Source organism: Gadus chalcogrammus, chromosome 6, assembly GCF_026213295.1.
Source record: "Gadus chalcogrammus isolate NIFS_2021 chromosome 6, NIFS_Gcha_1.0, whole genome shotgun sequence".
Classification (NCBI taxonomy): Eukaryota; Metazoa; Chordata; class Actinopteri; order Gadiformes; family Gadidae; genus Gadus; species Gadus chalcogrammus.
In genome coordinates, this window is record NC_079417.1 from 12,081,595 (window position 1) to 12,108,581 (window position 26,987).

Consider the following 26,987-nt stretch of genomic DNA (forward strand, 5'->3'; position numbering starts at 1 on the left):
GACAAAAGTCTGTATGGATTTGTATCATCGTATTAAATAGTTTTAGGAACAAATATAACATTTTCTTGCAACTCAATATCTGGTCCAGAATTTTCTGCACATAATTAGCACGCAGTTCAATATACATTTTGAACATCCATTTAAATTATTACAGCCTTTTTTTCATTCTGTGTTAACATGAAGATAAAGTAATGTTATAAAAATACAATATGGAAAAGTCCTAACAAACAAAATTATTTCATCAGACCACAGATAAAAGTAAGAACAAATAGGGTTAAACTCTGAAATAAAAATGTAACAAAACAATGCGCTTTCCAGCATGATTTAATAGTATATGATTTCTTACAAACACATCTGTAGAAAACGTAAAAAATTATGCATACAAAACAAAGAAAAAACCTGCTAAAAAGATAAAACACTTGAGACTTAATTATATTCTTTAGGTAGTGCCCCTTCAAAATAACTGAAAGGGATATTTTGTCACACCACTTATGGCCACCTTTTCAAGAGTCGTCTTTTGATAGCAAGCTCCTTAACGCTGAAAATATGACAATGGGTTCTTCCAAAACCTATGCTTTTGTAAGTTAAAAGCCAGGTTTAAGTGCTATTAGGCACTGAATTTAACCTTTTAAGGTAACAGGCCATAGAGTTAAAAAATCGAATTAAGGAAAACTTGCATTGAGCGACTATACCTTTCTTAATAAAGGTGGCCGATAGGTGTCATTTCCTGTATGCAGGCAGGAACCTCAATGTGAACATCTGCACTGTACTGGCAGGCGAGTATCAGGAGGGGAGAGAGCAGGATGTCAGAGAGGAATAGAAAGCGTGTTGAAACATGGGATGGGATAGAAGAAAAGTGAAATAATATTACGCATGTATGATTTTGATGTTTGCATCTTGAAAAAGACGCCACCACTCGATAACCAAATCCAGGAAGAGTGAAATGGTTAATGCAAACACTTAAAACAGGTGGCTTTCTGAATAGGCAGAGGTAGCGTACTGTATTTTAACAACTAGCTGGCAAGCTAGACGTCTTCAGGTCCAAGTAGACTTGATAACAAAACATTGTGTGACTACCGCTGCAGCAGCAGTTCAGAGGAACAAAAATCTGGTGTGACAGTAGTCGACATGCTCTCAGAACCAAAGAGATAAAATCAGATACGGATGTAGAAACAGTACTTGTTATGTGAGTGTTCAAGCTCCAAAATTCCAAAAGTGTTTGCCTTATATCACATCACTGCCTCACTAAGCAGCTTATTTTGTGATTCTAACCTTGAACCAGCTCTGTGCTTCTATGAAATAAGAGCAACTGTAAGCCCCTCAAGTCAAATATAACTATCTAAACATGGGACAATGTGGCGTCCCCTGTAGGCAGAAGCGCCGATTACAGATTTCTACAGGGCAAAAAACAGTAAACTATTCTTAAAAATATTATTTTTTTATACATTGTGCAAGAGGCACTCAAATGTGCTTTAAAATCTTCATTATACATTGTCTTATAAATAAATAAATTAGTATGAGACAGAAGGGTTTTCTTTTTGTAAATTACTGAAAAACTGTTTTGGTATGACAGTTTGGAACATTTCTATAGTATTTTGGTTCGACAAACATCTCACTTGGACTGCTGTTCCACAATACAGTTTGAGCTTTTCATTATTTCTTTTTTGAAAAAATGTCCCATTTTCTTTATAGCCACTGCTGGGACTATGGCAGTTGCCACATAGTAGCGTTACACTCAAGCCTTGATTGAAGGCAAGTCTCTAAATAACATCACATCCGTGTCAATCCACCAGGTAATGTCGTACGGCTTCCAGTTCAAAGACCTACGATTAGTAGTAGTGATATATAGTTATCTCTCACTTGATTTTGCCAGCACGGACACAGAAAAGGACAAAAGCCCAGAATAGCAACCGATCAGGAAAAGTCAACTACCAATAGCCGTTGCGGTGTTACAGTGTGTTGAAAAAACAAACAAAGCTAGATTGAATGACGATGGAAGGAAAGACCTGAGCACCTTAGCGGCAGAGAATTGGAAAACGGAACAATGGGGCATGAAGTACTTAAAAAAAAAAAGAGAGAAATAAAGAGGGGAGCAACCAATGCCTCACTGTAATAATCCAAAGTAGTGGTCCGAAGGGAAAAGAATACAGATTAGTCTCAGGAAAATCAATCATAATTCCAATCTACTACAATTCCCTGTACAATTTACAGATATGATAGCCATTACGATTGAAGAGTTGGATGACATCCAAATGACGTCTACATCTAAAGTGACACGTAGACGTTGTGTGGTCGGGCAGAAAGCAATAGCTGGTGCGCTGCCAGCGAAACCTCAACGCCATTAAACAAATGGGTCACGTGCACTGGTAATGTTCTACACAACAGCAGGAAACGGAGGTCATGGAATGAGTATTAAATGTAATTCTAACTCCATTGGGGTCAGTCTGATGGTAAAAGGGTAAAAATATCTACTCTAAGTGCTGTTCGAACAAGGTAAACTCATGCATCTGGGAGCAAATTTTTCATAGTCTCGTTTTGCGCCAGTCTAGAACTTGCATTCTCATTTCACAAAACCATCCGCTAGTGGCCCTGTTTGGGGCAGTCCTGACCACACTGTCGTTGCATAACCCTAAACTTCCCTCACCAGTGTCTATAGAAATAAGAAAACAGACATTAGCCAAAGTTAACACTAAAATTAAGGTCCTCAGTGAATGAAATAATTCTAATCTAATACTATTTGCAAAGCCGATGCATTTTAAGTCGCAACTCAAGGTGCACTATATGCGCCATGCCGAGGCTGAATATATAAGCTCTAATCGTCTCTTCACAACCATTTTGGGGGAGGGATGTCTGACAATAGGGGGTTTAAGTGATTAAATTATGCATAAGATAATACTGAGACACTTTAGTTACGTAGCTGGTATTTTGGCAAATGTACACCCATTTGAATGTTTGTTTTACTGAATGAAGACAACCTTGCTCTTGTAAGGCTGTCTTCTTGGGACTAGGTTTTAACAGACGACCTATTCCATTATCACCTCCCACCATCCTCCAACTCTGCAGTTCCCCTTGGATTCTAGACAGCAAAGAACGCCACAGTCCCCTGGGCTGCCAGGACACGTACAGCAACTGAATGATGAGCATTTCAGTTCCAGCCTAGACTAGACCACCAACATTAACACACACAGGGTACACACAGGGTGCATATATATATATATATGGATATATACACACACACTTTCCTTTTTAGGTAAACAAATTATTCTCAGAAAGGTTGTGGCTCGCTGTACGCGTGAATTGTGTGAGGGAGATGGTGTTGCTTTGAAGCATTGATTTTTCTACATTAAAGAAAGTACAGCTAACTGGATGCACGACGACCCCCCCCCCCCACCGTGGCCTACTTCTGCATGCAATCATGTCTCGCCACAGTCCGGCTTCTCCGAGAGCCCATGGCCTCTGGCGACGCGCTCAAGTAATTCCTCACCGGCGGCATGGACAGACGAAAGGAAGACGGAGGGAACGTCACCTCACAGAACACACAAAAGGGAAAACACAAACAGGGGGGGTTGCGCACTTCTTTATCCTCGCTCCTCCGCTCTCGAGTCCATCCGTCCCTTCCGTCGGATCCCCTCCTCTCCCCCAGAGTCCCGTCGCTATACCCGGCTGTCCCCTGCAGCCGTGCCCCCCGCCACCGCCTTGCCGGCCTCCCTCCCGGCCCCCTTCCCGCTGTCCCCGTGGGCCTTCCGGCTCCGGCAGGCGCTCCGGAGCCCCCCCCACTTGTGGCCCGTGAAGGTGGGGCTGATGGGGAGGTAGGTGAAGATGTCGTGCCTGCGGATGAAGTCCATCCCGAACGGCAGGTCATAGGATCGCATCCCCTCCAGCTCGGAGGTGCTGGGGCCCGTGCCCCTCTTCAGCTTCCTGATGCCTCGCTCTTCCGGCGTGCCTGGGGGGGGGGGGGGGATAAACTCATAAGATCACAAGCAAGCACATGTTCCTGAAAGTACAAGTTTGGATGAAGCCCCTGTCTGCATAGTGAATGAGGCGGACGACTGCTACTGCCAAACCATAGAGCAGGGATACGAAATCTAAATAGAAAGGGTCTTGTCTCGTGGGAGAAAACCGTGATAGAGAGTGTAAAGGCTGGTAAAGGCTTACCTGGTATAGTGTTGTCGAGAAGAAACGCCACCGAGCCACCGACAAACATAGCGGTGGTCAGAAGCACATTCAACACCTGGTCAACCTCGACGATGCCTACACATACCGAGAAAGAGGAAGATGATTAGAAAAGACCTACTTCCTCTCCCCTGTGTCTTGACAAAAACAAACTAAAAACGCTTCATGCACGTTAACAGGATTCCGTGCTTCCGCAATCTTAGTTTCATTGACAAAATGAACTTTGACTTTATATTTTCTTAGGAAAAGACATGTAAGCCAGAAACGTCATTCTGCGCTGTGCTCACCGGTGACCAGCGGGTTCTGCTTCAGGTAGCTGGGCAGCACCAGGCCGAAGAAGATGGAGAAGCCCAGCACAAAGAGGTTCCGGGAGGAGTTGAGGTCCACGAACTGCAGGTTGGACAGGCCCACGGCGGTGATCATCCCGAACAGGGTGCAGAACAGCGCCCCCAGGACGGGGTCGGGCAGCGAGGCGAAGAGCGCACTGAATTTACCCACAAGCCCCAGCAGCAGCATCATAGCGGCGCCATACTGGATCACGCGTCTGCTGCCAACCTAGAGGACCAAAGGGAGGCCAGGTTAGAGGCGGTAGTCATACGAACGTTTTCTAATTCTAAAGAAAATGGAGCCTGTTTTTTAAGCGAGTATGGAAGCAGCTGGTGAAGTACCTTGGTGATCCCCAGAACCCCGATGTTGGGACTGGACGAGGTGGAGCCGTTCCCGGTTCCAAACAGACCGTCGAGCACACAGGACACCCCCTCCATGAAAATACCCCTGGAGAAACCCAAGCAACCCAGGTGTTAACAAGGGGCCTAACAGTCGAGCACACGGGACTACCCCTCCATGAAAATACCCCTGGAGAAACCCGAGCAACCCAAGTGTTCCCCAAGGGTTCTGAGATGATTCAAATCAGATTCTAAAAAAAGGGTCCAACAGTCCCATATTACACGACATACCCAATAGTGTCAATCATATTTTTGTGACAGATATGTCACTAAATATATTTCTTTTCCTTTATGGATGGAAATTATAGTGAAGATTAACAGGAAGCGGTTGTTTGAGTGAGTGAGTGAGTGAGTGAGTGAGTGAAGTGCCTCACCTGTTGATGGCGTGGATAGGGGGTGGCGGCGCACAGGCCAGCCGCGCGCAGGCGTAGTAGTCCCCGATGGACTCGATGATGCTCGCCACCACCGCGCTCAGCATGCCGATGACGCCCGCCGTGGTTACCGTGGGAACTCCCCATTGAACTGTGGGGAGACATGGGATGTCAGATAGCATCCTAGCTTTAAACATAATACCCGTTAGACTTAAGAAGAAGAACAACGTCTCATTTATGACAGCCACGGAGGAGGGAGGGTGAGTGAGTGAGTGAGTGAGTGAGTGAGTGAGTGAGTGAGTGAGTGAGTGAGTGAGTGAGTGAGTGAGTGAGTGAGTGAGTGAGTGAGTGTCACTCACAGGGGTAGGGAATTTTGAACCAGGGGGCAGCACTCAGGATTCCCATGCGCGCGTCTGTGCGGGCGTAGTAGCCGTACTTCTCCTTCTCGGGCGGGAAGACGTCGGTCGCCGTGAAGATGAAGCACGTCAGCCATGACACGAGGATGGCCATGATGATCTGGGAGGAGAGGAGCCGCGTAAAATTCACGCTTCGTTTCTAAAAGTTGGGCACCAATGTGTGGGTATTCATGGTAAAAGGTAGCAGGAGATATTATAAGTGAAGTGAGAAATTAAATGTGTCGAATGGTTAAAGGTCATCAAAGTCATGTGACAGAAACAAAGAAGCTACAATCATAAGAAAGAGCAATATCATAATTCAAAAATGAAACCATTCCATTTCCCGCCACCAGGGGTCACGATCTGGCTGACTTGTATTGCAGACAACAGGAGTCATGTAAGGCAACCCAGAAACCACGGATGAATTATCCACATGAAGTTCACGTGTGTCCAGTTCACGTGTGTCCAGTTCACAAGCTACGTACCATGACTAGACAGTTATGTACAGTTATATACTGTACATATTTTTGTCGTGGAAGCTATATTTTGAGAATCTTTCCTAGAAGGGAGGACATGACTTCCTCATCTTTCAGAGTGCGGGCATGTTGGCGCCTTTCTGTTGCGCAAGTGTTTCCTTTCATGCTGACCCAGCCTGCAACCCTCATGTCCTCGTTATGAAATGGTGCCTTCTTGGCCAGGTCTTACGGAGAGAGATTCACAACGTGACCAACCCGGCACATTAAAGTAAAAAAATAGATCCATTTTATAATAGAAGATACATAACAAAAATTAAAGAAAGGGAGAAGCAAGGGAGTCAGTCAGTCGGCTAGCCAGCCAGAGAGCAGGAGACGAGTGGGAGACACACAATGCGTACGCGTGTGTAGACTTACTGGGAACATCTTAAAGACCTGCAGCCTGTACACCGTCCAACCCTTCTTGAACTTGTAGATCGGCAGTGGAAACTGGACATTCCTGGCGTACTGGGAGAAGAGCAGCACCAGGAAGATGGTCCTGCAGAGAGTCAGAACCAGACGCGGGTCAGTGGGCGGGTTCCACAGAGAACCGGCGGGTTCCACACCACTTCACTCGGAGGACATTTGTGAACTGTCTCTCCTTTACATTTGACCCGCTAACACTGAAATATAAATGAGTGCCGCTGTGGAAACGCTGAGAACCCACACACAAACCAAATTGTGAATGTGTGTTTGGCTCTCATTCAAGAGCCCGGCACAACCACGAAAGCCTTGATGCCCCCTAATGCATCTCCTAGGAGCGTGGCCAAGTGTTTATATACATACTCAGCGCTGACCGCCCCTCTAACCTTCCCCCAGATTCATAGCATTCATCTAACCGGCCCCCAGACGCATTTCAGCCAATCAATTAGCTTAAAGGCCTTGAATGAGGGCTAATTGGAGGTCGTGACCAGCCGATGGTCCCTTCTGGGAGAGAAGCGACCCGAGGGCCGTAGCGTGATCAGCGAATGAAGAGCTGGTGCTTATACTACAACTCTGGCTGATACGCCGTCTGATAGGCCAATGAGGTGTCAATGTGCAGTTTGTGTTTCCCACAAGAGAAAGGCTTGGGTGACTATTTTTTAAAGCCTTTACAATGAAAGCTGTCAGTTCCTATTTTGACTATCGTTTAAGAATACTCCCCCCTCCGTCCCCAAACATCAGCCCCGACATCAGCCCGGGTACCTATAACGTAACGCAGGTGAACTGGATTGTAGTGTCTCTGAATTGGCCTTATTCCTTTTTGTTCTAAACACCAACAGGGCGACGGTCCCGTCGCCCTGCCGGTGTTTAGAACCAAGACGGAACCGAGGAGGCCGCGGTGAGGAGCACTAAGGGGCCGTTGTCCGCTTACAGCATAGCGATGCCCCAGTGTTTCCCCGCCCTCTCCCCGGCAGCCTGGAAGCCAGACAGGCCGATGAGGGCGACGGTGGGCGTGATGGTCAGGGGGCCGATGTACTTCAGCAGCACCCCGGGCAGGCCCAGAGCGCCGATGCACACCTCGATCAGGGACGACACGATGATGGCGCCCTGGATCTGGAGCGCAGAGACACAGAGGTTATCCCCGGAAGGAGTTAACAATGGGTCTCTCTCCACTTGTTATGTTGGACTACAATGTAAACGGTAAATGGACTGCATTTATATAGCGCTTCTATCCCAAACGCTTTACAACATTGCCTGACATTCACCCATTCATGCACACGTTCACACACGGTACAGTCAACCCTGCAAGGGGACAGCCAGCTCGTCGGGAGTAGTTTGGGTTAGGTGCCTTGCTAAGGGACACCTCGACGCTCGGCCAGGAGTGACGCTAGGATCAAAGTAGCAACCTTGCGGTGGCCAGCCAACACGCTCCTGAGCTACTGCCACCATCATTTACAAAGTTGTTGAAATTGGGGAATTCTGTGTACAATAATTCTGCTCCTTCCGGTTGTAAACTTTTTTTTTTCTATTTCCATTGGCTGCAAACTCTGCTCAAGGCAGTATGACGTGGGTTTTGAACACGCCCCTCACACTTGCTTCTATGGAACCCGATCCGTTTGTTTTCTAAAACCTTTACGACGCCAGATTTCATTTTTCTCATGCGGGTTTGGGTCACCCTTAAAAACCACATACTTGAAAACATATAAACCCTGATCTCGGTATAGCCCTGGCTGCCTTCCAGGAGGCTAAAGGAACGATCTGGGGGTGTTATGTCAAATAACCCCCTTTTGGCCGGGACCAAACAATTAAGCTATATTGCTTGGACTTTGATAAGGTTAAGTGTGTTCGGAAAACCAATTACTTTTTATTTGAATTGGGGAAAGAAAAGGTTAACTTGAGTTACCGGTGTCCGATACTTTTGCCCTTCAGCTACGAAGAACAATAACTTATTCTTGATGGCCAGTAAAACAAGGTTTGCCAAAGCCTACTGAGAGGAAAATGTCTGTGCAGAAACCGTTCGTATATGTATTTTACTTTGTCTTGCGTGTGACAAAATACACTCAATTTGAGGTTTTAAATCATTTCCACAATGTTGCACCCGGAGTGCAAATGCACGCACATGCCTACCTCTCGTATCCTGGGGTGCCAGATGTGTTCTGTGTTGAGGAGCTCCGTGCTGTTGAAGTCAGGGACCACTGATTCAGAGGACAGAGCACAGTGACCAACATTAGAACCACAGCGTTTAAAGATGATGCTTCACTACAGACAAGGTGCTGAAGGCAACATCTGAGAGTTGTCAAGTGCGAGAGAGAGAGAGAGAGAGAGCGATAATGGGAAGACAATCTGCCGTTTTCTCTGCCATTGTGAGGGATTTCGTTCCACTCCTGTGCCGGAGTTGCCAGGTGTGCGAATGTGAGTGACAAGCTAGATGAAAATTGGTTCATACAGAGGCAGATGCGACCAGAACCTTCACTCACTAATAGCTGAAGGATGGCTACGGCTATTACTTAAAAATTATAATCAAATTACAGCGCTTATGTCGTACTTACAGCGCATTCAACAGATTTGATTTGCAGACGTCAAACTTTATCCAATTTAAGAGTCAGTGAGGGAAATAGAGAAAATATTTACTTGTATTGTTGCACTTCCATTTATCGAGTGATAGAATTGCCCTGGCTGGGGCGAGGAAGGCAAACGCACTGGCCTGGAAAAGAGGCAACCTGGGCAGAAACCACAAGAATACATTATCAATGAGGGATCTGAGCCAATTATCATTCAAGTCATTTAATGATATCATTAAAGTTATTTAATGATCATTAAATAAAAATTATAATTTCCATGCAAAGAAGAGTCCAACATGTCAAGCCATATATTTCAGTTTTTAGATGATGTCTCACAGGCCACCATCATTATCATGTTGTAATGATCCCACACTAATGGTCTAGGTTAGGGTTACTCAACTTCAAGAACTCAAAATCATTTAACTGTAACTCTAACCCTATTACTAACCCTGACTCCATAACTAACTGTAACACTAACCTGTGTGGGAGCAATATTTACTCCCGCACTAATCAGGGTCTGTCGACTCTGAAAGGAGAAACTGCAATCGTGTCTGAGTTGTCCGCAAAAATCCTGCCTGTCCTATTCAGAAAATACAATCCAGCAGATAAGGAGAGAGGGGAGAGCAGGATTCTTATTGAATATTGTGATTCTGTTCCATGACTAATCCCCATGACTAACTAATCTCTATTTACCAGCCTAACTCCATTAATAACCCTAACCCCATTTCTTACATGTTGCTCCATACAACCCAACATCAACTTCCCTTCGCGTGCGCCATTGAAGTCAGCAAGACAGTAAAGCAAGGAGTCAAGTTTGGGGAAATGAAAGGAACTGTCACAAGGGGCAGGAAGTCCGATGTGCTGAAGAAGGCAACAAGGACTTTTATGTTTGACAAATAGAGGAAGTAAAGCGTTACTAAAGTAGTCCCTCACTCTGAAAATAAGCTGTACACCTGCATCCTAATACGTCAGCAATCAGGTGCCATGTTACGTGGAAGTAGGTAATGACGTCGACTGAGAAATGTACCTTTTGTAACAGCAGTTAAGAGTCACAGTTCAGTTTGACTGCTTAAAGGGGCAATGTTTAGAATTGAGTGGCACCCACTGGTAAGGTGGCAGAGTGCAACCATCTGAATGCCCCGCCCCTTCATGCCTTTCTTTCCGACGACTAAAGAGACGGGATGGTGGCCTGTACTGCCCCGGAACTTCTAAAATGACATCATCGTCTGACACAGCATCAAGTAGCAAAGTGTGACGTGATAAAGTCCTTGATAGAGAACTTGATAGATTTAGAAATTGTCATTTGTTTGTAAAACTATAAGTCACGGCTTACAAGTAAGATAGGGATTATGATTTTGTTGTCTGTTGTAGTCTACTGTAGAAACATGGGTAACAACATGGTTGGTTCAGTGGAAGAGGCCACGCTCCCTATGAAGGTATAATGAGCTCATTCTAAGGTATCAAAAACACAACATCCTTTTTTCATGTGATTCTAACTAAAACATAACGCATATAATATTCAATTTCAGCATTGTCCGTTACATGGGATTTACACAAAAAAAACAATGACAAATTCTGACTGTAAATTGCATACTTGTTGATTTAACTCTAAACATAAACAGCATATGGGTCCCCTAAGCTCTTAGTCGTAATGGGCTCGCACACACGCACACCTCAAAGTCCCTCGCTGCGTCATCTCTGTTGACACATCACTAACCATGGATGGCTGGTTCTCCATCCCCTTATCTTCTTCCTCATCCACCCCTCCCTCTCTCGAACCATCCCTCCCTCCCTCCCTCCCTCTGCTCCTACCTCCCCCCTCCTCTCCCCTGCTCCCTCGTCTCCCCCTCCCACCTCCTCCCTCTGCTCCCTCCCTCTGCTCCCTCCTCTCCCCCTCTCCTCCCTCCCTCTGCTCCCCCCTCCTCCCCCCTCTCCTCCAACCTCCCCTCCATCCAGACCTCTTCTGCTGCCGGCTCAGCTCTGATCACTTGTCAGGCAGGCCAGGACAGGGGGGGCAAACAACAGGCTGCGCGTCACGTTGACGTTAGACAACCAGCAATTAAACAACTCTGTGAATGCGTGTGTGTGACGCAGCGAAATGGAAAGGAAAAAGGAGAGTGACTCAGCAAACAACTTTGCATCTCCAAGCACCATCAACATCATCATCATCCGGGGATACAGAGCGTAAGGTTAAATATGGTGGTTTGGGGGGGGGGAGGAGAGAGGATTCCCATTTTGAACCAATCAGACCTTAGAGCAGAGACAAATCAACAGAGACGGCCAATGTTGTTAAAATGTTTTTCCCTATTGTACCGACGCCACAGGTCGACGTGAGCTGGGCTCCTCTGTTCAGTCGGAGCTGGCTGGGACACATTTATTCCTGGCAGCAGGGCCAGAATTGTATCTAATCACGGAACACACGAAGAAAACATTGGCCTCTGTATGTGTCTGTGGTTCTTAAGGTTTACTATTCGATGGCGGGGTCATAACAGGAAGTGCATTTGTTGACTGTCCACTCAGGCTATCAGTCAAGGCTAGTGCCTCACCTCCGCCCCACAGAAATAACCGCAGATCCTCTCCTTCGGACTGATGACTCTTCCCAGGATATCGCTATCGCTTGTATCGTTCAAAAGGTTTATTTTTATCTCCCCGCTGGCTACGCGCAGGGTCTTCAGGGCCAGGGCGCTGGGCAGAGGAGATTAACCCGGCCCCTGAGACGCTGACGTGGGCCGGGCTGCGTGGGGAGACGGACCACTCGACCGCCGGTTCACATTCGATTAACGCCAGAGGGGGGGGGGGGGGGGGGGGGAACGAGACCCAGATGCCCTCGCGGCCGCTTACACTGAGTCACTTCTGGGGCCACATTGACGCACACACACACACACACACACACACACACACACACACACACACACACACACACACACACACACACACACACACACACACACACACACACACACACACACACACACACACACACACGTAGAATGATGTTGTATTTAAGTGTCTCTCTGTCTTCACATCACTTAATGTGGGGACAGGCCAGTGCCTCTCCAACTGATACAGGGTTTTATTCCCATCAATCCTCCATATGTTTATGTCCCCACAAGGACGAACCAAATAGCTGGTCCCAGGCCGTCTGGGTCATTGCCAGGGCCATATATCTCTCAAGATAGAGACTGCTTCTGTTCTTATGTGAATCACTCTTTCTTTTGTATAAAACTCCCCAAACCTTTGGTTCGGTGAAAAGAGGGATCGACAGCCAAGGAGCACGTCCGGAGACTGCTCCTCACCCAACTACACTATAGACTATTCTACTCAAGTCTGTATCTTGCTGTATCACATCCTCGATTTAACCATCTATTCAACCGTCTGATCCACCTGTCTAGTTGCCTTGATTTTCACTTCGAGAATTAATACTCAGACAAAAAGAAGGCAGGCAGGCAGGCAGGCACACACACACACACACACACACACACACACACACACACACACACACACACACACACACACACACACACACACACACACACACACACACACACACACACACACACACACACACACACACACACACACACACACACACACACACACACACAATGAATGAACCTGTGGGGGCCACACAGGACAGGCCTGAAGCCGAAGATAACAGGCCTACGGAAGGAAGGACACCCAACACTTAATCATCAGTTCAACTTCCCAGGCCCAAGCCAAAAAGAGCCAGATCTCATTCAGTTGTTAAACTGAAGATGTCAAAACTATGGTTTCACACGCTGTGACCCAAGATTACTTCATAACATTTGCCATGCGGATGAGCCCATAAGCAGAGTGTGGAGAACTCTTTGTCCTACACACTGTGTGTAACGCTTTGGTAGTCGATACACCAATGGACATGGTGAAGGCAGGTTAGGTATGTGTAGCAACATACAGTATGCAGGTTGAGGCATTCCATGTACATGTGGACACGCCTCATTGCCCATTGAGGCGGTTGCCTCTGGGTTTGCTGGACAGCATGGGGTGATTTATGAAGCTAACGTGTGGTGTTGTATAATAATTAAGCTATATCAATGGACTTGCATGGACGTTTCTTATGATGCTGTTTGTCACATGTGTCCGTCCGGAAAACGCTGCTATCAAATAAATGAAATGAATGTGCACTATAAACGATTAACTGTATTGTCGTCCTGAAGGTTACTAATGCGAGGAAAGGTTTGATTTACGTGGCACTAACGAGACATTACATATCAGAGGGCGTCATTCAACAACTTTTTGAGGGCTAGCCTCTCGCAACCATGCGCTGAATTGTGATCACATGAAACGATGAGCCCCGCTGTGTACAGTAGAGAGCGGGGGAGAGAGCCAAGAGTGCGAAGCAGAGTTTGGTATGGGAACATTTCCAACGACCATGCTGTAAACACTGCAATGCCGTGTATGACAACAACACAACATCAACAACAAGTGTTTTTAGCCTCTGCCTGCTGTACTGACACTGTTGCCGGGTTGCGTCCGTGTCAACAAGGATCAACAAGAATGAGTAGGAAGGCTTAGGAGTTCGGACAAAAGCCCCAATGTGAGTCGCTCGTGTTATTCTTGTTTATAATCATTGCATTATCAACAAAATAACTAACATGATATAGAACTCGCCCCGCAGCTTCATCTTCGCTACCACTGCGAGGAATATGCAACGCTCATGCCTTTGATCTGTCTGCTGGGATCCGCCAAGTGGAAGTGACACTTCTCAATTCTTCATTGTATAAACTAACTAAATTGGTTAGACAAAGTCCTCTGACGTCTTCAAAGCCCTTCTATTAGGCTGAGATAGATTCCTTATTCTGATAGTGGAGGCTGCTGTGGAGGGCCTTCAGTAATAGCCAAGCAATGTTAGATAGGCCAATCTAATCAAGTCAGGATCATGAACGTTTCATACAACCAATAGAGTGGGATGAACTTAGAAGAATCACAGCAGCCTGCATGGCATTTTGTGTTTATTTATTATGGCTTTCAGTGTGAGCACAGCTGTTTCATATGCCTAGGTTTAAAGGTTTTTACTCTTGACTGTATTACAGACCTCCGGTTTCTGCCTTAGGACAGAGTGCTCAAATTTGATTTAATATCTGAGCAACCTTCTGACTTGGGGTGAAATGGAAGATGGAGACCACTGTTAATGTCCAACTTGGCCTTTGTTTGCAGATTAATTTAAATAAAAGGTTGATCCGCTAATCTTCAGCATAAAGTTTTATAATGCTAAGGGTCACTTTCAATTATTTTAACCAATGAAATTGTAGATCAACAACGATGTTCATTTCGGGACGGCTTTGATTTTATTTCTGGACGGTACTGGGAGGAGGAGAGAGTTAGGAGCCCTGGTCTGACCCTGGACCCAGTGTGTGGCCACGTGCGTACCTGCATCCTACGGTGGTCTGGATCAGGGTGGTTATCCCCACACAGAAGAAGATGGTCCCTATCAACTGGCTGGTGGCCCACTGGTCGTAGCCCACACACATGGCGTCAGCCAGGAGGAAGGGGACGGCGATGGTGCCGCTAAAGCAAGTCAGATAGTGCTGGTGGGAAGAAGAAGGAAGGAGGGTGTTGGTGTGAGTGAGGGAGGATTTATCACAGATGTTGGAGAGGGTTATGGCTCCGGCTACATTAAAAACACAACAAGAAATTTGTGGGCTAGCATATGTTCTTTCAAGTTAGCAATAGAGGACTTCAAAACATCTATCGGAACGCCAACATTGTACATTATTCCACTTGTGGAGCCACCACTCCACCCACTCCAACTCACATTTGACATTATGCATCGGTACAACAGATGGGTTTGCCTTGTTGCTAATGGCCAAATCAGACTTAAAAATGAATTGTCGCATTGAATTTAGATTAAAAGAAGGAACATTTTGTGTTTTCTCCTGATTCATTATATGCAATGTGAAGTTTTGCCAGGTACCCTTCCATCGTTGCAAATGAAAACATAGATGGGAAATCCCGGGAAGCCTGAGGTTTCATGTTTGCCTTACCTGTAGGCCGAGGAAGACACACAGGTACCACGGCGGGCAGTCTTCGATGGTGTAGATCATGTCATTCCGTCTGGCGTCCACGCTGTCTGTACTGTCCAACGTCTCAGACATGGAACACTATTGGCACACACACACAAAGTTTCTACTTTGACATACTGCTCATTGATTCATGGGTTTTATCATTGAACAGACATTTTTATACAGAGTTGCCAACAATGTACCCACTCAACATTTTGCAATTCGCAGTGCCCCATGTTGCAGGACGTCTAAAACTTCACACTCATTAATGACACGCATATTAAACAAATACTGTATTATTATTAGTAAACATATATTTTTAATGATGTGTGTGAGTTCACTTTGCAGGACAAAAGCATGGCTGCGGCATTGTGACCCTTTGTTAAAGTATGCGTGTGTGTTTGACTGCTGCTCCTCTGCACAAACAAACTAAAATGCAGAGTCATTCTGGCAACTCGATAAGGTGCATGTGATGTAAGGAAGGGGAAGTGTGTGTGTGTGTGGGGGGGGAGACAGAGAGATGACTGGAAGCAGGATTAGGCCATAGCTCATGTTTCAACACTTGGAATGTAACAATCTAATATGTAAATCAGACAATGCAGGTTTTTTAAAAAAGGAAGAGGCACGAGGCACCGGCATGCGGTACATGATAGAAAATGTTCTCCCAACATAATGAGCTCATTCTATAATATCCATTTGGAGGACTGATATCCAATATCCTATAAAACAGAGCGACAGAGAGAGAGAGGGAGAGAGAGAGCCAAAGGGAGAAGGCAGGTGGAGAGAGAGGCTGTGGTGATAGGGGGAAACATGATCAGCTGGGGCAAACCTGAACGTGGAGGCTGACACCGGGACTGAAACACACTCCTTGATCAATGTCTTGGTCAAAGCCAGGCCGGCGATTTGGCTGAGACAAGCAACCCTGTTTATTAGTCCGCAGACGTACCTTCTCTCCTCCTTGATTCTCTTTAGCGTAGACGGCCATCAGCTCTGTGTCCTCCGTGTCTTGTTCTCCATTGGTCTGGCTCACCCCATTCACCACCACCTACAAACACACACACACACACACACACAAATTATAGGAAAATGATTGTGAAAGATAAATGTTTTGTTTGTAGCATTTTTTTTTTTATATATATAGTTATATATACACACAAATACATGATATAACATTACCCATATATATATATATATATATATATATATATAACATATAACTAACATAACATTTCACAACCACATCTAATTGCATAGAGACATGTTACGACGAGGCTCCCATAAGTTCTCACTTCACTAGTCATGCCTCTCTTGGTTGTGCCTTACCTCCAGGCCTCACCACAAACACAGGGAACCCAGAGAGATGACATAAGAAGGCATGGAAATGACATGTAAAACAACGACCCTGATGGTAAACCTTAATGTAAAGTGGCTAGGAAATCATGGCCCAAAACATTTGAGGACCAGGAATCCCATGTCTAGCGGACACCCGTCAGCCCCAGCTTCCTGCTGCATTCATATATCCCCCGCCTGGGATTTTTTTGAGTGTGGCCAGACTTGTCCATTCTGATTTATTCTATTCTGTTGCACATTTATGTGTTGGATTTGCGGTTGCTTAAATAAGTGAAACAGAAAGGAACACCATCCGATGTGGTCTCTATAATGGACGTGATACCCATGGCAAAGACCCTGAATAGACATTGTGGTGTTTTTAATGTTAGACAGTCTTTAAAAGTAGGGTCTTAAAAAAGCCAGTGAATGACTTGTTGGATAGACCATCAAAATAGCATCTGGAAAATAATAAAAAATAATGCAGCAGCCCCAGGCTGCTATGCTGAGGCCGTAGGGACGAGCTAGAGGGGTCCAAACCGAGGGAACGGAAGCAGCTGCGTCAAACACACACCGACAGGCTCTGGAAAACACAGACGCACGCAGGCGGGTTTTCTGCTTACATGCACGCTGCGAGAGTAATCACAGGATTCACTGAGTCAGAGGGAGTCAAAGAGTGACTGAGAAGGGACGGGAGGGGATATAATAGGCACGGGGAAAAGTACTCAAGTCTTCTAATCCTTTAATTACATGGGCAGGCATACGGTGTTGAGTTGGCGTTAAATTGTCCCCCGCTCACACAAGCGGGAACGCTCCCAGACACGCATACCCACCGGAATAGGGTAGAAGTCCGCTCCGCGTTTGGTTTCCTCCTCATATTTGTTCCCGTTCCCATCTCCTCCTCCTTCTATAGATTTGGAGGTTGTATTCTTCCCCACGCCCATCCTTCTTCTCTCGTCTTGCCACTCTTCCTCCTCCTCCTCCTCCTCCTCCTCCTGCCCCTGGCTCCGCACCTCCTCGCCGCTGTGTCTGCGGGGCGCACCTTGCTCTCTCTCCGACGTGAAAACTGAAGCCGTCTCTGTCACCCCGATGACATGGTCCAGGATGGCCTCGGCTACCGGAGGAGAGAAAACACACAGGTAAACGTGAGGCGCAACGATCAGCCCCCGTGGCACAAAGCACACTAAACATATCTAGGTGAAGTCCAGGTGACAGACTGGAGCTCCTTCAGACAAAGAACGAGGAGACGAGGTCCCTCCGCAGACTACTAGTTCGGAGGCAGTGGTCAACACTTCCCCACGGCTGGCAGAGCCATTGATCGGAGGGATGGCGGTCAATAAGAATAGGGCAGGGATACTCGCAGGAGAATTGAGTAGGTGGAGAGCGCTTGGTTTATGTGCAGCCACGCATGCAAGGGCTACGGGTAGTTTCAGAGATTGGGAGCGAGGAGATGAACGAGCGGCAGGAAAAGATAGATGGCATCTGAAGGGGCGAGCAAAAAGAGAAGACTGCGTCAGGAAGATTTAGAACGAAGGACAGTGGGACATATGATAAGAGAGGACCAGAGCAAGATAAAGGAATGTTTGCATTGTACGCGTGTGTCTGTCCTCGAGCCATCCACGATATTAAAAGGTATTTAGATTGCTATAACATTAAATGCCTTCAATGACCAGGGAAGAATTTATAATAATTTCCTCACCACATTCAAGACGCCACACCCAGTTCCAACTTCCAATCTGTTGCAGACCGTTAAGATTCTATTGAATCTCTAGCCAAAACCTCACTAGGTATTCCACCGATTTCCCAGAGACAATGAGATAGTGTGGGGGCTATTACATTTAACCGTCTTTGACGAGGGCTTGTCAAGGTCTTAGTGTTGCCTGTGTCCATGGGAACAGAATACAGCCTTGATTGTCTCAAGGCTGAAACCCAACCAGCCTGATGGGTGAGAAACCCTTGAATCCCAACTCATGTCAGACATTATGCATCGTTGCAGAGACATATCCAGTTTAGCTAATGTATTAATAATTTCTACCATCTACAGGCTTCTGCAAGCTAGGGTATGGGGAATTTTGAAAGCCCAGCCAGAGTAAGCTGGATTCGGATATCACTGGACTGTGTCTCTTCAGGCTTCCCTCCAAAGCCTCCCTGACCCAAAACATGTGACTAGCCTGCTAGCTTAAGCGATACTGCAGAATGTGCTCTATGGGAGCACGGGCAGAGTTCACGCAGGTAGCCTGCTCGGTAGGTTGACAGACAGGTATGCCATTCAACAATTTCATCAGGCTGAATGAAATGATTTGACAGACTGATTGCAGGCCTGCATGAGACACCGATACAGGATTATTTCCTTCTTTTTTTTTGACAGGGCTTTTGACTTATTGACAGCCGTTGGGAACGTAAGATAATTTCAAAAAAAAAAATGCTTCTAAAAATAGTCTGTAATAAAATGGAATGGATACACTTTTTGTTCCATGAGGCAGGCCGCTTTAGATACTGCAGATAACATTTAGTTATGCTTTTTCATGAAACACTTAATTTGATTATATTACCCGGTACTATATTCAATAGAGGATGAGAATGAGAGTATATATATCTATAATTGATTTAATGACCTGAGCAGTTTAGTTGTTTCCATGCCAGCATAAAACAGGCTACACACAAATGAATGAATTATTGAATACGGAACAAAACTGAACCTGTGATATAGAGGGCTTGGTCCATGGAAAGACATAAGCCAAATGAACGTCTTCGGCCATGGTGCTTTATGAAATCCCCTTTATCTTCTTGACCATTTCCTAAGCCCCTCTACTCATAATCTCTCTGCAGCATCTCTACCCATCCACCACCCCCCCCCCCCTTCAGCCTTCCTGCCTGATGCAGTGTTAGGTGTTGGGATAGTTGCAATACCTAGTGGACACTTCCCATCGCTGCTCTCGAGGTGCGTGGCTGGGAGCATCTGTGGGGAGGCGGAGCGGGGGAGCAACAGAGGGAACAGGAGGCAGGAGACAGAGAGAGAGACAGAGAGAGAAGAAGGGGTGAGAGAGAGAGAGAGAGAGAGAGAGAGAGAGAGAGAGAGAGAGAGAGAGAGAGAGAGAGAGAGAGAGAGAGAGAGAGAGAGAGAGAGAGAGAGAGAGAGAGAGAGAGAGAGAGAGAGAGAGAGAGAGAGAGAGAGAGAGAGAGAGAGAGAGAGAGAGAGAGAGAGAGAGAGAGAGAGAGAGAGAGAGAGAGAGAGGGTAAGGAGGAGGAAGGTGACAATCGTTATTTTAGCAGGCATAAGTGATCATCAGCATAAGTACTCAGGGTGACGGTGAGGGTTTGCATTACCTTACCCGTTCACTCTGTCCTATGTTACAGAGCAATGGGCCAGGAAGTAAAATAATAGATACAACGACGTCACTCATCGCAGCCCCCTGCAAAACAAATTCATAATGAAACATGTTGCCCTTGATCTCAAACCATCAATCCTGATGCTGAATGTGAGGACCAGGTAAGCCCTTCTGGCTGAACAGCAGGCCAACGTGAGTCAACCAGCCAGCCGCCAGCAGCCAGCTTGTGGACTGCGGTGCGCACCCAGCTGGCCCACTACTGGCAGCCAGGCGCCTGATCATCACCACCAAAAGGATTCTGTAGAGATGCTGTGGTTCATGGACCCCACGAGAAGGAAGGTACGAGACACAGAGAGAGACCAAGAGAGGGAAAGGATAAACAATGCTGCTATGCCCTTTTGACAAGACAATATGACTTTATTTATCAAAGTGATGTCTTTCGATGAGTGACACAGTGTAATATGATTCAGTCATTCTCCATTAAGGGGATGATGCTGCTGATATTCTACCTGGCATCCCCTCAGTGCATCCCATATTCTTGATCCCCTGAGAGGATGAACAAAAGAAGAGCAGCATGGTTGGAACAAATAGGTGGGAAGCAAAAGAGAGGAGGAGAGCAGGGAGAATCAATAGCCCAATGAGGGATTGCATGAAACTCATCCCACAGTGCCGCACTGACGCCTGACTCAGTTGCCACGGCAACCGTTGGCAACAGAAGACGTGTACACGTGTTCTGTGCCGGATTTCAAAGGAGGCTTGGAGCGCGCGCGTGTGTGATTGTGTGCGTTATGTTGTTAAGGCCAGACAAAGCTATACAACTGTGGTAAAGGCTATCGCGAGCTCAGACCACATGGCTCGTCGTTTTTAAGAACTGATACTGAGGTTCACATGGGCATCCAGAACATTTCGTCTGCTGACCATTATGAAAGCGAGTGACTCAAACTTTTATACTTCCTACGATCCCTGTGGTTTATAGGGGGCTGCCTTTATGGGGGGAATGTTCATTAGGGGAGGGGGCGTTTGTTGTTATTAATATTAATGTTTAGGGGATGATAGGGGACACCAATCCAACCCTAATATCACCACAATACAAGCATTACAAGAGAATTTGATTTCCCCTTTCATGTTTTCCATTTATTGCTTAGATGACTGTTCTGCTTTTCAACAAAAAAAAAGCAGAAACAGAAACGCAACATTCATCACATAAAGTGGAATATTATTACCAAATAATATGTGGCATAAGTGAGGCATACATTTTTCCTTTATGAAACCCAGTGTATTATTATGTAATACGGGGGTCACAGACAATCCTACCCTTTTATCCTAAGATTGACTGTGACCACTGTACCGAGTTGGCAAAGAATTACACCAAGTGCAGCGCAGCGCAACTAGAAGTTCAGCCAGGTTACAAGGGGTCAGACAGCACCCTGAAATATCACCGCGTGTTATTGTAGGCTAGGGCGATGGCCTCCCATTCAATGTGTTTTGCCAGTTCCTGCAGTTGAAGATCACGTTACCCTTATATCAAATTACAGGTGCGAAAAAATGTATGTATTTTACTTAAGAGACTGCATTGATGTAGACCATTACTTAAGGCGTTTGGATTGCCAGGCTCACCCGAGGTGCACACTGTAGAAGCAAATTAAAGATTAAATAAGTGAGACCCACCCCCTGTTATGGGCCTTGGTTACATGTGAAGAGAACAGGTTTGGGTACGGGAGGACACTCATTTGAACACACTGTATAACCGACAACACGTGAGCAGTTGGCTAAGTGGGAGGCGGGGGAAAGGGAGAAGGCCTATGGGCAGTGGAGAAGCCTGCAAGGGGATGTTTGCTGATCCTGACAGTGGGGTATAGGTAAGGAGATAAGAGCCCATTATCTTGAGAGCACATGCACAGTGTCAGAGCCAATCAGTGGCTGTAGTGTCCCTGCTCAAATTCTTGTTGTCACCAAATAGTGCAAGCAAGGGCTAAAACTACTTCACGCAGTTATACCTGTGACGATGAATGCAGTTTGACATTTGATATTCTGCCCTTTTCACTCTCTCATCTCGAAAGTGACTTGAAAACAGAGAAGACATATTTTAGGCGAAGAATGAAAATTGTGTGTCACGAGGAGATTGTGTCACAAGGAGAAAGTGTCACCGGAGATTTCCTCCTGTGTGTCACTGGAAATTACGTTGATATGAGGAGAACATTTGTTAAATATCAATATCAGCTATCAAATAGTGTGGAATATTATCCAATGTCCAGCCTGCCCTTCTTTTACAAGCTGTTATTTCACTAGCGAATATCGTCAGATATCCCCGCTTTACGCTTCCGTCTGCTTTCGTTGACGGGGCCCTTCACGCTCGGGGGCCGTCGAAGGCGGGGGGGCCCTCGCGGGCGGGTGTGTCGACGGCAGTGAGGGGGGGCCCTCGCACGCAGGTATGTTGACGGCAGCCAGTGTGGGGCGATCGCACGGGGTTTGCCAGTGGCGGCCCCTCAGGTGTACCGTCGACACGGCACACGGTTGGGCAAGTGAGTCTGTTGCGCTACACGCCACTTAATTCTACTCACTGCACCTATTTACAAGCTATGCACCTATTAACATGCTGTGCACCATAACATGCCAGGCCATGTAAACTAACATGCTACACGTCAGACTAAATGACCAGACACTGTCTCATATAAAAAGCAAAACAATATATGGGACAGTAAAATGCCACAAAGAAAACTGTTGACAATATTGGCCCTTATCACGCGAGCCTCTCATAGGGATAATACACATTTTGGCCAACAAAGATCGGTAACACAAAGATATCGGTGCATCTTTACGCCCATGACAACCAAATATGAAGATTTTCGGTGGTGCTAGGAATCTTACATAAACATGGGAGAGAGAGAGAACGTGCAAAATATAAACAGAAACCAAATATCTTCTGGCTGGGTTATCATACTTATCTAACCTTAGTTATTCAGGCTGCCTCACTGAGGTAAGGCACCTCTTTTGCAAGAGTGACCTAGATAGGGGTAGTAATAATGAGTGGCATTTGGTGTTTAAAATGACCAGAGCTCTGATGGCTGTAAACGTAATAGCTAACTGAAGGTTAATACTTCACCAGCACAAAAAACTAATTCAGAAAATGTCAGAGTTAATTTCGTACTCTTCAGATCCCGATGTTGCCATGATCATGATACATGTGACGAGTCTGTAAAAGTACATGTACAGTTATCTTCGGTACATCTGCTCTTATTCATTCAAGCTATCGATCTAAATATCCTCTGGCATTCTGTTACCCACTCATGTGTACAAAGAGCTTCCGTGTCACATGGTGGGACACAAACATCACATGGACCATGCAAAAATAACAAGAATTCCATCTTGGATGAGGTGACACTGAGAACAAAGACCATATTAAAGCTGCAATGAGCAATTTGTGCCGCCGCACTTTGTTATGATTGAGTCTCAAGGTTCTCATCCATTTGTTTGACCACAGATCCCCATGCATGAGAACCATGAGACAATCAAAACACAATTCAATCAAAAGTAAATGGGGTGAACACAATGTGATGCTTTGCAGCTTGAAGACAAAAATGTGGCAGGCCAACGTCAGTATTCCACATTCGATTGATACTTTATTTAAATTCGGTTAGGGTCAAAGGACTCCACCATCAGGTTGGATAAAAGTCCTCAACTGCAACACCACAAGACACAAACCTTTTAATAAAAACACTGAACTAAATTTAAGCTCACCTGCTTTGTTTTATGCAGTCTAGTTGACCAGCAGATGGGCCCAGGAAATGGGTTGTGCAACAGGACAATTAAAATGGCAATCTCAAAGTTCTAAAAAGATTTTCATTCCAATAAATGTGAGTTATGTCACTATCTATAACCCACTGATGAAAGCCCTTGCATTTGCAGTATTATGAAAGTTACGAGCTGGGTGTCCGTGGAGACAGCCCCCTCCTTCATGTAGGAGAGGTTATGGCGGAGCTACTGCAACGGTCGCACTCTTCAATTGTGTGTGTGTGTAGCGGCTTACATTGTAGTGCATCACAGGTGCCTCGAGTGACAAAACAGATCTTCAAGATTACTTTTAGTTTAAAGGCTGTAAACTCAGTTCATCACTATGGAGTCCTACCGAGTGACCTATGGACCACTATGCAGTGCCAACGGAGATGTGTCGTAAATCTAGACAACTGACCTATTGCAAAGGTAAGTTAAGATGTCCACACTGTAAGCAAAAAAACAAATGATGCTTGACAATATGTACCTAAACTATTATTCAAGGGGTTACAATACCACCCCTATGTCTCTGGAGAGGGAGTTCATGAGAAAGGCCACAGCTTTGTCCATCCTTCTAGAACTACCATGATTGACCCCTTGGACTGTACACGCAGCCCCTGAGCCGCCTCCACACGCACAGCATGTAACCCGCGGGCTGGGAATGGACTGTAAAAGGTTAGAAACATAAAACTCTTTTGCCTTTGTTCTCCGTAAAGTACAACATGAAACACTATGAGAGCGTCTTGCCCGCTGCCCAGGCAGCAGGGCTGCCTGGGGACAGGTATTTTCCAGGAGGTAGCAGTAATGCTGAAAGCATTAGTCATCTACCATGGTTCTGCGCAATTTGTAAATCCCCCAGAATTATTATCTGAACCAAATCCATGCCTGTGGAAAACAAGTGAACTGAAAGGATAGAACCAACCTCATTTAGTTAAGTGTGTTCGACTCCCATTCAAGTATCCAGTGTCTAACCAGTGTTACAATCATGTACTGTATAATAATAATAATAATAATGTTGAGGATCATTTACCTGGCAGCTAAAACTGAATAGGGCCCTGTATGACTTAAAAGACAGCTCTGATGTGATAGTTTGTGTCACTCTTGAATGTAGGAGTATATGTCAAGAGGCTAGGAAATGTTATTATGTAGACAGGATAGATTATTAAGAGGTCAACAACCAAATCATTCAAAGTGTCTTATCAAGGGACCTCCAAAGGACATTTTAAGGCTTGAATCATGGGGAATTTAAACTCAGTTTGTTGGAGTTAGAAAATAGGTTGGACTAGGGTTATAAGGCTAACTAGCAATGCACACTTTCAACCTGTTACCTAGGAATGAAGTGCCCTTCTACCATCACAAATAGCCTCAAACACTCAACCTCAAGAGTACATGAGCATGACAAGATATCATAATCCACAGGGACACATTACATTATGTCACTATGTTTGTCATTCATGGACTCAGACTCAATGTAAAATTATTATTCATCATGAATGCAATGGTGGATTTTCCAACCCATTTAAACCTATAATATTGCAATGGTAATTCGGTTCAAAGTTTATTCTCAGCATTCTTTCTCCTCATGTAGGTTGATGACTAAGTCTATATTTTTATTGTGTTGTTCATCCTGTTATACATTAATCACTGTTTATAGTCCCGTTGAACTGCAAAAAAAATACCATAAATACGTGCAAACCCAATTTGTGTGCTTCAGTATGAATCCCTTAAGAGATTGGTTGGTCTGGCAAACTGTTTTTGTTATCACAGTAACAACGTTTTTATCAAAATCTCTCAGTGTATTCTCCTTTTGGGAAAACAAAAGTAAATAATGGGTTGTTATTTACAGTTTATCGTACAAACACACAAACACATACTTTGACCCAGAATAGTGTAATCTTAGTCACATGGTGAATTCAAAATAACATGCACAGGATTCCACTTGCGCGACCCAGTTCAGAGGACCGTGTGGAGGCTCGGACCAGTGTTGGCCCCAAGCTGGTACACTGAGGGGTTCCATCTTAGCACATTCCTTTCCTCAGCGCCAATACCGGGAGGTACCGATACTGTTACTGCCAGACCATTATACCTGGTCCAAACAAGATACACACTGATGTACAACCACAAAGCACCAGCACAAAGGCCCTTGGGATCTCTGAATGAGAACGGGGGTTATTAGATCTACCTTATGGGGCAATTAGCGCACAATAACTGTCCGACCTTGTTCGGGAAATGTAACAGATTGAACCGCTGAGATCCAAGTAAAAGGTTTGACATGGTCTTGTATAAGAGAAGATGTGCTTTTCAACCTGATGGGAACATCAGTATTATAGCAGCATCCCTTATGCGAGGGTCGCAATGTGCTCTTGCGCTATACGAATAGTGACTTATTTTTAAAAAAAACTTGTGAATCAATGAGACACCAACTCAGTGTATTACATATCCATTTCCCTCGGTTATAACAAAAAAAAAAAACATTCATCCTAAAATCCGAAACGCATTGGGTGGACGGATGTGAAAAGCAATTCCACCATGTCCCCACAACTGCTGACGCGGTGACTGGCGGTTATCTAAGATAATTGAGCCCTTCCAACCCAGAATACAATTAAATTCTGATAAGGTGCCGTTTTAGAATAAAAACATATATACGCATCTTAGGTAAGCTCGTCAAGGCCTTATATCATTGTGCAGCATCCAGGGTCAAACCGATGGGTTACATGATACAATATACGACTTTTAGCTCATCTGACCCTGGGAGGATGTTAATATGTAAACCTTGTCACCAGATGCTGTTTTGAGAGTACAGTTAAAAAAGCCTGAATAACTAAACATTGATCTCAACTCACCTGTCTGTATAACAGCGTAGTAGACAGTAGCTGCTTCCCCTCTCAGCCGACGTAACGTCAATGTAACCCTTGGTTTTGTGGTTGGCAGGGCTTCTTGGTGGAGGGCAGTAGGCGACTAATTATACCAGAGACTATCTGTAAAAATTGGCGGAGGCAACGCGTTCTCAATATCTCTTATATGAGATGTAATCGGAACATTCCTTTAAGACAAATGGCGTTCACATTGATGCTAAAGTCGCACTGCTCACGCCTTTCATACAGACACAGCGTTGCCTTGATCCTTATCGCGCATGCTCAAACAAACCTTGACGTCAGGGTGACTACCTTTCACTCCTCCCTTAGAACCTTGTTTCCACCAATCACATGTATTGCGCAAGTGACGCAATTCAATTTGCATTATTGTCTACTCCTGTATTTGCCTAATAGACAACAGTGGGTCTAAAACAATCATTGATTAGATTATTTACGCATGCAACACACAACACTTTATGTTTTTACAACTATTAATCTCACCTCC

At 45.4% G+C, this 26,987-nt stretch overlaps 1 protein-coding gene across 2 annotated transcripts; it reads right to left on the reverse strand.

Moving 5' to 3' along the window:
- Positions 1 to 3,652: 3,652 nt before the first annotated feature.
- slc23a2 (solute carrier family 23 member 2) lies at positions 3,653 to 26,839 on the reverse strand. 2 transcript variants are annotated; one of them, XM_056591568.1, is made up of 16 exons: positions 26,471 to 26,839; positions 19,438 to 19,486; positions 17,361 to 17,641; positions 16,148 to 16,246; positions 15,184 to 15,300; positions 14,570 to 14,727; positions 9,231 to 9,319; positions 8,727 to 8,794; positions 7,531 to 7,712; positions 6,555 to 6,675; positions 5,629 to 5,785; positions 5,273 to 5,420; positions 4,842 to 4,947; positions 4,461 to 4,728; positions 4,156 to 4,251; positions 3,653 to 3,943 (listed from the first exon to the last, which is right to left on the reverse strand). In XM_056591568.1, the coding sequence occupies exons 2-16, from the start codon at positions 19,484 to 19,486 to the stop codon at positions 3,654 to 3,656; spliced, it is 2,229 nt and encodes a 742-aa protein (XP_056447543.1). In that variant the 5' UTR covers positions 26,471 to 26,839; the 3' UTR covers position 3,653. The 2 variants fall into 2 exon arrangements, with proteins under 2 accessions (XP_056447543.1, XP_056447545.1); XM_056591570.1 differs by lacking the exon at positions 19,438 to 19,486 and having other exon boundaries at positions 26,471 to 26,830.
- Between the last annotated feature and the right edge of the window lie 148 nt (positions 26,840 to 26,987).